Source organism: Palaemon carinicauda, chromosome 15, assembly GCF_036898095.1.
Source record: "Palaemon carinicauda isolate YSFRI2023 chromosome 15, ASM3689809v2, whole genome shotgun sequence".
Lineage (NCBI taxonomy): Eukaryota > Metazoa > Arthropoda > Malacostraca > Decapoda > Palaemonidae > Palaemon > Palaemon carinicauda.
The window spans coordinates 87,220,126-87,235,550 of NC_090739.1; the positions used below are offsets into that span (position 1 = coordinate 87,220,126).

General features: G+C 44.1%; 1 protein-coding gene across 8 annotated transcripts in view; it reads left to right on the top strand.

Annotated features, from left to right (window-relative positions):
- The first annotated feature begins 1,357 nt into the window (after positions 1–1,357).
- The window catches only part of LOC137654691 (transmembrane protein 17-like), a 33,404-nt gene continuing 19,336 nt past the window's right edge, over positions 1,358–15,425 (top strand). The window contains exons 1-4 of one of the 8 annotated variants that reach the window (XM_068388574.1): positions 1,420–2,356; positions 3,032–3,101; positions 6,249–6,439; positions 6,666–6,769. In XM_068388574.1, the coding sequence (XP_068244675.1) occupies positions 6,310–6,439; positions 6,666–6,769 (234 nt within the window). In that variant the 5' untranslated portion in view covers positions 1,420–2,356; positions 3,032–3,101; positions 6,249–6,309. Of the gene's footprint in view, positions 2,357–2,755; positions 2,877–3,031; positions 3,102–3,819; positions 3,983–4,316; positions 4,447–6,248; positions 6,440–6,665; positions 6,770–15,425 lie in introns of those variants that run through there. The other 7 variants (XR_011046677.1, XM_068388572.1, XM_068388577.1 and 4 more) reach the window with 7 other exon arrangements.

Genomic DNA, 15,425 nt, shown 5'->3' on the forward strand with positions numbered 1-15,425 from the left:
GTGTCTTGCAGAAGAGACTAAAACATCAACTATTCCATAACATCATTAACTCAGATGAAGAGAGACTAATCAAATAGATAAAACAAGATTAATTGCAAAAACTCCATAGAAAATGCTGGAGCAGCATTATTATTATCATCACTAGCCAATCTAAAACCTTAGTTGCTAAAGCAAAATGCTATAAGGCCAAGGGCTCCATCAGGGAAAAATAGCCCAGTGAGGAAAAATATACGGAAATAAACGATGAGAAAAAATTAACTATAAATTATTATTATTATTATGAAATGGCCCACAGCCTTATATTAGAGAAATGTTTATGGATAACACAATCCTTTTAATGAAAGTAAGGTTAATCTAAAGGTTTGGAACATCATATTCATCAAAGTAGAATGGAATAAATGTAAATCTTAAGATTTTCATGAAGTCTGTTCTTTAGGGTTACTGGAAATAAGTTAATTCTAGTATTGGGTATAAGATTAGAAGCTTTGCACCTATCTATTAATTGATATCAGTGCTCGCAACCTTTTGATTACAAGTGGTTAACATTTTATACAATATAACAACGACATTATTACAATTGTAATATTAATCAGGCTAAGTAAGGCGCAAATGTGTGGTTTAGATAATCTGAAAACGGGAAATCGAAACTAAGCCCATATATCTAGCATTCTAAAAGATGTCTGATCACAAATCATAACAATTCACTTCTATGTTTTGAGTATATATCAGTGATATGTATGTAGTAAAGATTCTGGAAATATAACTTAATTAGGTAGCTAAGATGGAAATGATATAATTTTATGGATGCTCTGATTTCCTACTTAGGGGAGCGCGAATAAGGCCTACCTGTTCGAACCCGATTCAAGGCCTAATGCTATCTAATTCCATTGGTCAATTGTGTAAAAAGTTGGTACGTTGTGAATTTAATTATGCCTTTGCATCGGAAATCATATTAATGTAATCGAAGTCTGACTTGTTATGGTTAGGATATTTGAGCTAATAAATTAACGATGATAAAGTTAGCCAAGGCCGAACATCAGTTAATATCACCCGCCAATTTTAACAGCTTTTGTGTTTTGTTTAGATAGGCCTACTGATGTTTTGATAGGTCGACGGGCTCGACGCCACCAAATTGGACCAATCACGTGTTTAAGTTCTGCCTAGGTCACGCCCTTGGCCTCAAATAAACCAATGAGAACTGTTTCTCGGGATTTACAAAATATCTTATTTATTGTCTTGAACGGTTGAACTTTTCTTAAATTTCTTTCATTCTTGCCTCGTGTTCCCAAAAGAAACAACTTCAAGACTCAAGAGTTCCATTGCTCTAGGTCCGTATTTTGCTATCGTGTCACTTTCGTGTGCACAATGGCTACCGTCGAAATCACGTGCAATGAATGTGAATATAGCTATTATTTGTTTATTTCTATGTTTTATACAAATACGCCTAACTTCTTGGATTATTTACGAGCGCATGGTGTCTTACCGACTGGTGTTTTGTGCGAAAAATGTGAATTGCCTTGCACATTGCGGCAAGAAACAAATATGTTTTATTGTGGTCGCTACGTAGCCGTGCAAAAGCAAAAACGAAAGCAGTGTAATTATAGTGTAAGCCTATTTAAGGGCACTTTTCTGGAAAATGTCCGCGTGCCACCGTGGAAAATCGGTTTGTTCGTAAATCATTTCCTCCAGACATTCTGGGACCACGAGACGGTATATCGATGCATACATTTTTCAAGTAAGACAAGTGTCGACTGGCGTACCTACTGTTCAGAAGTTACGCATAATTGGATGTGCAACCAGGAGCCTATTGGAGGTCCCAAAATAAGCGTTGAAATCGATGCGACATTTTTCGTCAAGCGTAACCCTCGAGGTAGACAACTCAGCGATGTCTGGCTCTTTTGTGGTATCGAGCGAGAGTCAAAGAAAAAAATTATAATTCCTCTCCATAAGGAAGGTCAAGATCCTCAGAGTGCCGAAACTTTACTGCCTTTAATAAAGCAATACATACGCATCGGGTCAATTATAATAAGTGACGATTGTACAGCTTACAAGACGCTATCTACCGAAGGATATGTTCACAAAGTTTTCAGTCATAACGCAAACTTTGAGGATTCGGGTATTCATAAACAGACCATAGAAAAGCAGTTGAGAAAAATCAAGAAGTGGTCAAAGAGGGTCGGTATGAGATCGGAAAACTTCGATCAGTATTTTTCCCAGTATCTCTTTATCGATACATTTACTGAGAATCCCGTCCACCAGTTTTTCTTGGAAACTGGAAAGCTATATAGACCGCATGGGAGCCACCCTCGGCCGCCCGTGTACGACTCTGACGAAGTCGATTCTCTCGCCCATTAAGGTTAGTTTGAATTGTTCCTTCTTTTGCGAATATTATATTCATTTGAGTTTGAATTGTCTTGAAATAAGGTTAAAAACTATAAGAATTAATTTATCTTTGACTGATCGCTGTCCACAATTATTCTCCTCTCCTACTCTGGTAAATTGAATCGATGGAACTTCAAAAGTTCAAACTTACAGCAAATTTTTTTCTGTTGAACAGACTGACATGAGTGATTTTATAGTTAACATATTAAAGATCTCTTTATATTATTTTAATTGTTCATTGCTTCTCTTGTAGTTTATTTATTTGCTTTCATTACCGCCATTTTTCGCATTTGGAGCCCTTGGGCTTATATAACATCCCGCTTTGCCAATTAGGTTGTAGTTTAGCTAGTTATAATAGTGATAATAATTTCAGACCCATTGCAAGCCATTTATCCCTTCGTTGACGACCCTGACTGTCTCTGACCATGATCCATGAATGATGAAATTGATGAATATGCCGTTTTTTCAACAAAATCCACGTTTTTTTTCGTAAATTGGTGTAAGTAAATATGCCACACAGTTGTTCCCCAACACGTTTATATACCTAACAGTTTGGGAAGAGTTCGATTTATTTTTGAATATGAATAACTATTGAAATTAATTTATTTATAAGTGATCTCCGTTCATGAATATTTTTTTTCAATTGCAGACCACATGCTATCCACCATCCGTCGAGATTCTTCAATTCTACCTTTTCGAAGTATTGTGTGCTAATTAAGGTAAGCTAATGCCATATTTATTTGCTGTCGAGTACATTCGAATATGACAGAGTTCGCCATGCTTCAAACCCCATAACGTTTGCTGGTTAAGATCAATTTAGGAATTTTGTGAACAAGTAAAATGAGACCAAATTTGCTACATTCTGTATAAGTAGTCCGACGCTAAAATAAATGTAATATTTAATTGGTTCCTGGTTCCTAACTGCAAGTAAGTTTGCGGGCACTATCACATAATAGATAAGTGCAAAACTGCTGGTTCTAAGCGTAAACTTGTTACTGTCATTGATATTTAATTTTATCCCAGTCTACCTTTAAATCAGTTGGGATGTTATTTTAATTGTTCATTGCTTCACATGTTTATTTTCAGCCTTTCCTCACTGGTTGATTATTCCTGTTAGAGCCCTTAGGCTTATAGCATCTTGCTTTTCCATCTACGATTGTAGCTTAGTATTAGTAATATCAGTTTTGGTACCATATTGTGGTTAGTTTGGTATTTTTAAACTCAGAATCTTGGCTCTACTTATGTACACTACCAGTTCTGTACAATTTACCTACGCTTATATCTTGTCCTTTTAACTGTCCTGATTTGGGGGATGAAAATAAACGTTCGATATCTTCTTTGCATAGGTTATGATACTACGTAGCATATGTTTTGCTTTAGTGAAAAATTAGAAACAATAACAATAAGGGAATTTAGAAATACCAACTTAAGAGGTTGCCCTGAATGGTTAGAAAGACCTTTGAAGTTATAGGTAAAGGTATGTAGCTGTCTGTGTAGGTGGTTACTAATGATGAGTTTTCTGCAGATTGCAGCACTTTGCTGCGCCTACTACGCTTTTAGTGGTGTACCCACATTCCACTGGAACTAGGCGTAAGTATTGGTACGTTGCAAAATCTTAGCTGGAATCTAGTTGCATTTATAGGTAGGTCAATGCACATGAAAGGAAAATTTGAAGGCCAAACTGACCACAATTGATTGCCAAAACTGATAACAAGGTGTTATCATATCTGATTTCAAGGTAGAATGGGATAAAAGTAAAGATTGAGAATTTCATTATTAGTTTATTTATGGTACGGGTAAAATAGGCTTAATTACAATAATAAGAATAAGCTTGAGAATTTCATTATTAGTTTATTTATGGTACGGGTAAAATAGGCTCAATTACTAATAAGAATAAGCTTAGAAGCTTTGCATTTATCTATAAGGCGATAGAGTGGCCGCAAACTTATTTTGCGGAGTGAGCTTAGCTAGGATCATTGTTGTTGAGAGATCAACGAGGAACCTGGACCGATAGCTACAAACTATGTAAAATTTGAAGGGTCCTGGCCGCTGTTTTTGTGAGAGGTGGCGTAATTTGGTTGTTTTTCTGTGATTTTGATACAAAAATAGGAAATTCATAGTGATTTTGACTTGTGATCGATGCACCTTTAGAATAATATTATCATCAATATTTTTAAGGCATCAGACCACCCAGGCTGGTGGTGTACATTCTGTGCCTTTTAGGTATTGGGGTGGCCAAGGCACCATCCACCCAATGAGATATTACTGCTAGAGAGTTATTGGGTCCTTTGACCGGCCAGACAGTAATACTTACATTGGATCCCTCTCTCTAGTTAAGGCTCATTTTGTCTTTGCCTACACATACACTGAATAGCCTGGCCTATTCTTTTCACATTCTCCTCTCTCATTATCCTCTTGTTATTTTGAAGTTTTCGGTTGAGTATGATGGCTGGCACCTGTATGTATGCTGACGGCCGACAAAGAATACGGAAGTTTAGGGGATTCGCAGGGGTATTAGCCCCCCCCCCCCCCCCCCCATTAGGTAAGTAGGTAAGGACACTGCATGTGGGATAGGTTAGGTGGGAAGTTTAGGTTAGATGGTCTCTATTTTGTATGCATACAGAAGCAACTGGCCGCTGATATACAAAGGCTGTAAAGTTTTTATCCACTTATTATTTTGAATTTTTTATTGTCTATATATGAAATATTTGTATTAATATTGTTATTGTTCTTAAACTTCTCATAGTTTTTTTCCTCATTTCCTTTCTGGAGCCTTTGTATATCAGCGGCCAGTTCCTCACTCTTTAAATAAAAATGAACATCAACTAACCTAAGCTTTCCCCCTTATCTAACCTACAAGCCATGTCCTTACCTACTTCCGTAACGGGGTGGCTAACGCCCCCCCTGCGACCCCCCTTACACAAAGTTAGACATAATAACACATACAGGTGGCCTCCTTTCTACACTGGGCTATTTTCTCTGTTGGAGCCCTTGGGCTTATAGCATTCTGCGTTTCCAACTAGGGTTGTAGCTTAGCAAGTAATAATGATAATATTAAATATCGGATCATTATTACTTGCTAAGCTACAGCAGCCAGTTCTTCCCACGCGCATAGAAAATGGGAATTTTCTTCCCATTTTCTAGTCTGTTTTTCAGTAAAACCTCTTCACAAGAACATCACCTAACCTAAACTTTCCCCTTCCCTAACTTAAACTCCAAGCGACTGCCCTTACACTGCCATATTTTTAGCTGGCTGTCATCTAGTACAGGTGGCCGCTATTATACATACACCCCGAAATATCTCCCATGTCTTGTTATTGGTATAGTGTACTTCAACCAACTGCTTGCTAGTTCTCATTTTATTCACCACGCTCACACTATCTGATGATTCATTTAAGCTAGAGAAATGCAATGATTTATTTGGTATCGAAGGGGCCTAATTAAAGGGAACCCTTTGGCACATAACCTTCCGAATTCGTGGTTAAGATAAAGTTGTATGTTTGTCCTGTTATCTCCAAAGATCCATGTCTTTTTTTTTTTATTTAGGAAGAATTCATCATGCTTTCCTACAATTAATAGCGGTGTATATATTTTTCTTAGATAATAACTATGCATAAAAAACTTTTAGCTTTAGAAGCATGATGAATAAGATTATTAGCATCTATATTAAATGAAACATAAAACCTCCTGTAATGGGTAAACATGTAATGTACATTCAAAAAGATATGTAAAGGGTATTACCGTAGTCAACTAGATGCTTATGGTTCAGGTCTTATTTTTGCGGAGAGAAAAACAATTTTCTTATACTTTGAAGTTAAATTTGATGCAAAATTGCCTTATGATTTACTGGACAATTTTTCTTTCAGGATTAACTTCTGAATGAACACGACACTTCATTGCAAAAATTATCATTTGTAATGTTACAAGATGCCAAAAACATCCGATCAAGTCCCAAAGTATGGAAACTTTGCAAACTTAGTTTCAAATACCGTAGAAACCCTAAGCGGAAAATTCTTCCCCAATGTGTCGTTTGATCAGCTTTGTGAGAGTTCATATGGTAAGCCTAATATTTATATATATGTGAGCATATTTATTTTTGCAACCTATAATTGGACATATGTTTTATTAGAAGATCAATAGTAGAATCGGTCATATCTGTGCTTGATTTTCATTGTGTGAACTTTTTTTTCTTAGCCTAAGAGACTTTGAATTATTATTTTGAATGATTAATCCATTTGTGTAGTATCAATAGTTTTACTAATTAATTTACTCCAATTATGCAGGAAATGAAGTGGTATCCAGCCTTCCACTACAGATAGTGCTATTCTTCTCCGCCCTCTTTTTCCCATGCTGGCTGATTTCATCTCTAACTATGTTTATCATTAAAGTAAGTTTACTTTTAATGTGTTTGCATGCATGTCACAGAAATTTCCTCCACTCTATAGTTTTACCTAGAACATTTTGTATCAAATTTAGAATCAACACATGGAAGAAAAATTATTTTTCAAAATAATTGGTATTAGACATCAAATAACCTAAAATCGATCAATCATTCACTGTCAATTACATGTGACCCTACACGTAATGCAAACTTCTGACCTATAATAGGAGTAAGAATTCAGAAAAGCTGGAATAGCTGTTGAGCTTTTTGACAAGGTAAACATAGCTGCCTGCCAGGTGGCAGGACAGCCCCATCCACCCAACGGGTAATGCTACCTTCACTTTGACTTAGGCTGCTGAAGAGTACTGATATACTGTACTTCTTGGCATTAGCATCTTAGGCATTTTATTTCAGTTTGAATACTAATACTGTATTTTTGTATGGTGGCATGTCTGTTGTCCTATCCCTCTTGTGCATATCTGACAACGATGTAGTGGTTTGCGGACTGTGGCCAGAAGTAGCACCTGAACTACCTAATGTCCGAATGCCGACCACAACCCGACGTTCACTACACTACAAATATACAACGGTGGAATACCCAAAAAACCTAAGTAACAGGTCAAGAGAACAGAGCTCTGGGCACCACCCCTTGATTTATACTGGGCAAGGGGACCCAGCTTGAACCTTGTTATTTATCATACCTTTGCTTCTCTTGCCTTTAACTTGCTGATTATAAGTAAAGGTATAAGAACATTAGGTGAAAGGGAATATTGTTTTTACTGATAACTAACACAGTGTGGGAAATTAAATTTTAAATAACTTGACTAAAAAAAACAGTGGCTGAGAAAATAAACAGTGGCTGAGTAGGGGAACACATTGGTGTAAGGAACTGGAATGAGATGCTGTATTCATAAAAAACAAGAAAAAAATATTTATTTGAAAAAAAAACTGTTAGGATTATGTTAACATTGACCCATCAATCCAAATAGAAAATTAAAGGTGAAATTAGCATCCCTTTACATCAAACTTCAGCATCAGGGTAACAAGATAAACAAATTAAACAAACAGGAAGTTTTTTCCCCAGGTGGGACACTCATAAGTGTTCCTATACAGTACAAGTATAAACAAAGGCACACCTAACCGTGTATCTATTTGGGCAAGTACCAGTATGCCATTTCAATAGTTCCAGTTTACTATTAATGTTTATGACACTTGAAAGTTTGGCTATCTCCGCAAAAAGACGGTTTTAGGCCCCTTTACGTTCACTTGGTTCTGGGGCAAACATTTAAAAAAAAAACTGTCCATCACTAAACACTTGATGGGACTTACAGTTCACGGGCAATGTAATATGTATACAGAGCAGCATCACAGACCACTACACACTGGTAACAGGCCATCAACTACATTCATAATTGTTATGCGATACACTGGATTCCAGTGACGGATGTACTCCCTCTTTTCTATATACATACAGTAGTGTGCTAGATAATCTTCCCTTACACTCCCTACTGAGTGTAGGGGCTGCTGTCAATACCTGGAAAGGAATAATAACAGATAAGATATTTTTTTGGAAAGAGGGCTTGAGGGATACAATATAAATAAAACTACTTTTTTATGCACACAAACCATTAAAGTTTTCCTAGATACAAACCATTTTTTCTTTTTATTTCAACGATGGCGTCTCTGTGAGCTTAAGGCAGGTTTGTTCCAACACGAAACTTACCTCGAATTACTTTCTTTAGGAGACACTTGGTGATCTCTCTTTCTCGACCAAGGTTTTTGGCGCCGTTATCCCCCACTCTGTTCTCCCTATAGGCCTACCCCCGCCGCCAACGAATGCGCCCCGAGGGCAGGATTAGGGCAGGTCACTGCTTCTCTGGGCCATTCTCCTCATTAAGTTCTTGGTCGTGAGGTGTTCAACACCTCAGTCTCTCTCGATCCTTTGTGCGCATTTAGTGTTCCACGTGTTCCCAACGTGGGGACTTGTGTTTTTTCGCAGTGTGCTTCCCAAGTGTTCCTGTGCGTTCACTTTTCAACCGTGTCCTTACCCGGTGTTTAATTCATTTCCTTAGTGCTTGTGTCGTGCGTTGTGTGCGTTATGGAACAGTATTCCTTGATTTTCTTCAAGGAATTAATAGCTGAAAGGACCAATTTTTACATAAATCATTCTTCCTCCCCTTATCCTCGGTGTTAGCCGTGTAGGGGCAGCTTATGTTCCCCTTCAACCACGTGTCAGGACTACTGGTCCTGGAACGTAGTGCAGTGAGTGCACTTCGGCACCAAAAGGAAGAATACATCCAGGAGGCTCATAGGAAGACGAGCCTCTCCTCGCCAACTTAATTCCCGATGCCTCGTCGAATAGAGATTCTTATACAGCCATCTTCCCCTACCCAGAGTAGGGGACAAGGTAAGTCAGTTGCGGGGAAGTGCCCATTGCTCTTCCCCAAGAGTTTGAGTGGGTGCGGTATAGCACCAAGAAGAAGTAGGCGACGATGGGTTCGCCTAAGAAGACTAGCGCTGGGCGTCCCGCCTGACAGAGCTTCCCTACCACCCTCTCCTACCCAGAGTAGGAGACGAGGTTGGTTTATTGTGAAGAAGATAACTCTTAAGAAGTAGTTCGAGGTAAGTACTACTTTCGAGAGTGTGTGGGGAGACGGAGTCCTGGTGCAAGCAGGCCACGTCTCCTCTGATGACCCCATGTGGGGGAAAATGTCCCTAATTCTTCTCCAGTCTCTTAGCGTATTTTTCAGTCTCTTCTGCAGCCGAGGACCTCGCCGAAAAGGAGCCTCCCAGGTCTGTATTGCAGCGTTCCCCGGACCGACAACCCAGGGTTTTTTCTCACCACGAAGGCCATCCTCCAGACGCAGATATAACCCTCACAGGGAGAAATGCGAGAAGGCCTCTTCAGGCAGGCGTAAGACCGCGAAGCTTCCGGTTCACCCCGCCAACGGGTGTAACCGAGCTTCTTTACGGGCAGCCTGGCCGAATCAGCACAGCTGGTTCGGCCCTCGGACTTAAAAGGAACGGTTCCCTCCGTCGGGTCAGCCCACGAGGATCCGCGTCCACGTCCCCCAGCCCGCCCGCAGGTGTAACCGGGCTTCTTTACGGGCAGCCTGGCCGAATCAGCACAGCTAGTTCGGCCCTCGGACTTAAAAGGAACGGTTCCCTCCGTCGGGTCAGCCCACGGGGATCCACGTCCGCGTCCCCCAGCCCGCCCGCAGGTGTAACCGGGCTTCTTTACGGGCAGCCTGGCCGAATCAGCACAGCTGGTTCGGCCCTCGGACTTAAAAGGAATGGTTCCCTCCGTCGGGTCAGCCCACAAGGATCCGCGTCCCCCGGAGAGAATACACGAACAGTAGTCCTCGACGGTACGGCGTTGCCGGTTCTGACCCCGAACCTGGTGCGGAGCTCCCCGCCGGGGAAAACCGGTACCACCGCAAGGGAGTGCCTGGTATTCCAGAACCGAAGCGCCCGGGGAGTGCCCGATGACCCGGCGCCTCGAGATCAAGCGGTAGGATGGACTCTACAGGTAAGCGTAAGTCCCCGAAGCCTCCGGTTAACCCCGCCCAGCGGGGGAAACGCGCTTCTGGTCGGGCGGCCTGGCCGAACCAGCCCGGCTGGTGCAGCCTTCGGGTCAGAAGGAACGGTTCCCGCTGTCGGGTCAGCCCACGGGAACCGCATCCTCGGCACCCAGAGCCTTGGGCCGACGAGAGTCCCCGCTGAACCAGCGTTGCTTGCGCTAACCCAGGCCCCTGGTGCGGACGTCCCCGCAGATGAAATCCAGTACCTCGGCAGGACGGCGCCCCTGGCCCCAAAGAGCTAGACGTCCAGTCGGCGTGCCCGGTAACCCAGCTCCCCGGCCCCAAGCCGGGTCCTCGGCTGACGGAGAGGAGCGCTCCCTGACGGAGGACTCCGTCTATAGGAGAGTGGTTAGCCTTTGCAGAAGACACCACAAGTACCGGAACCTGCAACTACGGATGTAGTTTCCTGGAAGTCAAGCCTTTTTGAGGATCATGCAGACTCCTTACAACCTACGACGTCCCTAGCACTTCCTCTACCCGAGGTCTAGTCCTAGAGCAGGATTATGTCGGCAAGGTAGTGGCCAGCACTGCCGGGGTCCCCCAACCTTTAAGGGGGGGTTAGCAGGACATCCTTAGTCAAGGCGTTTCAGACAGTAGAGCCTCTTCAGCCCCAGTCTGGTTCTCGCCAGCAGGAGCCTCCATGATGGAGAAAATGTCGAGGGGCTTAGTAAACGTCCCCTCTAGGGTGGACTGGTGGGCTTACTCTTTGGGAGGTGTACAAGCCTCCTTTGACCCCAAGGACCCTGTCCAGCAAGGCCTTCAACCCTTAGGTTATTGACATATCAGTCTCTCACACTAACAGCTAACTGGGTGTTCTGGAAGCGAGAGACTGTTCTGGCGAAGGTGTCTTGGAAGGCACCAGACAGGGAGACGCGAGCCATTCGCAGCTTTCCCTTGTGGGGAGAGTCTCCGTTTCCTCGGAAGAAACTAGAAACCATAATGGAGAATAATTGAAATAGAAGGAGACTATCGTCCCCAGACCTACGACTCCTAGGAGACCGCCCTATAAGAGGTCTGTCTCGGATAGTGCCTCGACACCCCAAGCATCTACCAGCACTACGAGGAGAGAAGCCCCCCTCTTCCTCCTGGTCCGCAACGCCTCAGCCCCTCCGCAGGGGAGCTCCAGCGCCCTCTAGCTCCTTCAGATCGGGTTACCCCGCCTCTAGGGGAGACAGATCAGGCCGCCCCTCTAGAAGAAGATAAGAGTGGGAGGCCCCCTATCCCCACCCAACCCTCGGGTTGGAGAATGACTCAGACGTCATTGGCAGCTTAGAGGGCTCAAGGAGCGGAACCTTGGACAGTGGCCTTACTAAAGAAGGGCTACGGACTTCCATTCCTAACGGAACCACCCACGCTTTTTCTGGCCAACCGGATAGAATGGCTAGATTCCAAAGACCTGTTAAAGAGGACCGCCCTTCAAGAGGTGTCGTCCATGCTAGAGAAGGGTACCATGGAAGAAGTTCTTCTCCCAGGGCCAGGTGTCTACAGTCGCCTATTCCTGGTGGAAAAAGCGACCGGGGGGTGGAGACCGGTTATAGATCTGTCAGATCTCAACAGGTTCATCAAGAGACGGACTTCAAAATGGACACGCAGAATTCAGTCCTGCTGTCTTTGAGGGAGAAAGATTGTAGGATGACCATCGACCCCAAGGACGCATACTTCCAGATTCCGGTCCACACCTCGGGTCGGAAGTTCCTCCGGGTAAAATAGGGTTCCCGGATCCTGCAATTCAGGACCCCTTTTTCTTTGTTCTGTCAACAGCGCCCCAAGTGTTCACGAGAGTCCCCACGGCTGTCGCAGTGGGGGCGCACGAACGAGGCATACGCCTTATCAGATACCTGGACGCCTGGTGGCTTCTTCCCGCCTCAAAGGTCCTCTTTGAGGGACAAGGGAGAAGTCTCCTCCAGTTTTGCAAGGATCTGGGGAACTGAATCAACCCGAAGTAGTCAAATCTATCCCCTTCCACCGGAATGAACTACTGGGGAATAACATTGGACTTTTTTCGGGGAGAATTTTTCCCTTCGGAGAATAAGATAAGAAACCTCAGGCTCATTAGTCAGCCGTTCCTGTCAGAACACCCCAGGAGGGCGGAAGACGGGCAGAGGCTGATAGGTCACCTGGTCTCACTGGAGAACCTAGTTCCCCAAGGGAGGGTAAGGCTCAGATCCGTCCAATGGAATCTCAGGAACCTCGGGTGACAGATGGATTCACAGCAGGTGCTAATCCCAGTCATTCCAGACACGAGACCCTCCCTAGAATGGTGGCATTGCCAGTCGAACTCACTCAAGGGGACGTCCTTCGGGACCGGCCATCCCGAGTTACTACTGTTCACAGACGCCTCCAACCAGAGATGGGGAGCCCTTCCCCTCGACGAAACGGCACAAGAGACCTGGTTGGAAGGGGAGAGGCAACTCCACACAATGTCCTGGAGTTGGAAGCAGTCCAGAAGGCTTGCCTACACTTCGCAAGTCTGCTAAAGGGGAACACCGTGGCGTGGATGAGCGACAACGCCACGGTAGTGGCATACATAAAGAAGCAGGGTACTTGGAATCGAAGGAGTTGTGCGATCTCACCATAGAGAATCTAGATTGAGTGGAAGAAAATCAAGGGGTGATGTTAGCAAGGTTCATTCCCGGGAAGTAAAACGTTCTGGCCAACGGCCTCAGCAGAATGGGCCACATAGTAGGGACAGAATGGTCCCTTCTCCCAGGAATAGCCAAGCTCATCATTCAACGCTGGGGTTCCCTGGTGGTTGACCGCTTTGCAACAACCTCAACGCCCAACTCCCAGTCTATTGCTCCTCTGTACCAGACCCGAAAGCTTCCTTAGAAGACTTTTCAGCACAAGTGGGACAATCTGGATGTGTACGCCTTTCCCCCTTTTCACGCTGATAAGACAAGTGCTCAGCAGAGTAAAGACGGCTCGAAACCTACAGATGACTTTGGTAGCGCCCTGGTGGCTGGAGAGAGAGAGTGGTTCGCGGATCTAAAAGACCCATCGAGTCAACCGCCGTGGCCTTTGTCCGTCAGGTCAGACCTTCTGCACCAGCCTCACTTTCTCAAGCTCTACGACAGGCCTCTCTCCCTACGTCTTCACGACTGAAGACTAAGAGCGGCTCCTGAAGAAAGAAGGATATTCTTCATCCACGGCTAAGAGAATGTCTCTATTCCTAAGAAGTCGCCAACCGCGGTCTTCCAGGCAAAATGGACCTCCGTCGTGAAGTGGTGCGCTGAGAGGCACATTAGACCTCTTAAGGCCTCTGTCCCAGACATGGCAGATTTTCTGGTGTTTCTCAAGGACAAAGCGGAGATGTCAATCCCAGCCATAAAACGGGGTTCGGGCTGCCTTGGGCCAAGTCTTCCTCCTGAAGGGCATCGTCCTGGGGGCCTCGAGACACATAGCAATGCTTGTCAAAAGCTTCAAGCAGTCTTACCCCCCTCAGGCGGGAAAGGTGCCCCAGTGGGACTTAGGCAAGGTCCGGAAGATGATGTGTCGCTCCCACTTTGAACACTTGAAAGATATCGTGAACAAAGATCTCACCCTCAAGGCCGTCTTCTTGCTGGCCTTGGCGTCCGATAAGAGAGTGGGAGAGATACATGGTTTGTCATTCGACTTCTCTCACTCCGACCAGGTATCAGGAACCTCTTCGTTTCCACAGGTGTTAATAGGAAGCAAGTTTCCGAGAACACCATTTCCTGCTGGCTGAGACAAGTCATCGCTAGAACCTACGAAGAGGATAAATGGCAGTGCCTGGCACTCCCCGGACCCATGACATCATGGGTCTGAGCACCCCCTTGCCCTTTGAGAGAAACATGGCGGTGAGGCAGATCCTACAGACAGGCACTTGGTCGCACCAGTCAACCTTTACTGCCCACTACCTCGAGGGTTATTCAAGAAAATCCTTGGACGGGTTCTCCATTGGGACAGTCATGGCCGCCCTCCGGGCTGTGTAGCGGTAAGGCCAGAGGCTGTACCCAACGTTGAATACATTCTTCGCGACTGCATCCGGAGGAAATCGTCAGAAGAATTTTTTAAGAGGTAAAATCTTAGGTAATAGCGTAAGGTTGCGCAGTTACGCTCACTCCCGTACTCTGATAGGCCCCCGCATTCCAAAGCCCTCTAGGCCCTACGTACCGAGTCAAGTGTCAGAATAGCACTCCCGCCTCCTAAAGTATAAGTCTCCTAAAGAAAGTAATTCGAGGTAAGTTTCGTGTTGGAACAAATCAAAAATTTTAAGTAATTTTTATTTTTCCTAACATACTTACCGAGAATTACTTTCGGGTAATGGCCCTCCCTTCCGTCCCCGAGTGCCATCCTTCCATTGCCAAGTTGGGCTATACGACGAACTTAATGAGGAGAATGGCCCAGAGAAGCAGTGACCTGCCCTAATCCTGCCCTCGGGGCGCATTCGTTGGCGGCGGGGGTAGGCCTATAGGGAGAACAGAGTGGGGGATAACGGCGCCAAAAACCTTGGTCGAGAAAGAGAGATCACCAAGTGTCTCTTAAAGAAAGTAATTCTCGGTAAGTATGTTAGGAAAAATGAAAATTACTTAAAATTTTTGATTTTACTGGATATTGTTGGTACTTTGTTGGCAGAAGAGTTCATATCTCACCCTTTTCCCGTCAGTGCCTGCCGATCCTGACACCCTGCTAGTGTTGTTATCGGCTTACACAACATCTTAAATCGACTGACGAGTGTCCAGGTTGGGTAAAAAATTTTCAATGAAATGTTACATACATACATATACCAAGGCACTTCCCCCAATTTTGGGGGGTAGCCGACATCAACAAATGAAACAAAACAAAAAAGGGGACCTTGCCTTGTTCGCAAAGTACCTCTAGAGGATAATATGTTCTGGGAATGAACCCTCCATGATTGAACCAATCAGCACATGGTGTAGAAGCTCAAACTTGCTGCCTGTACTCAGTTCTCACAAGAAAAATCACTTTTTAGACCTTTGGTTAGGCGCAGTAATATTCTTCACCTAGGTCTGGAGCTCGACCATATAGGTAGAAGGCAAGGACTTTTCTTACACTCCAGCCATTCTACCAATGGACCTTTTAATACTAAAAAAAAACAA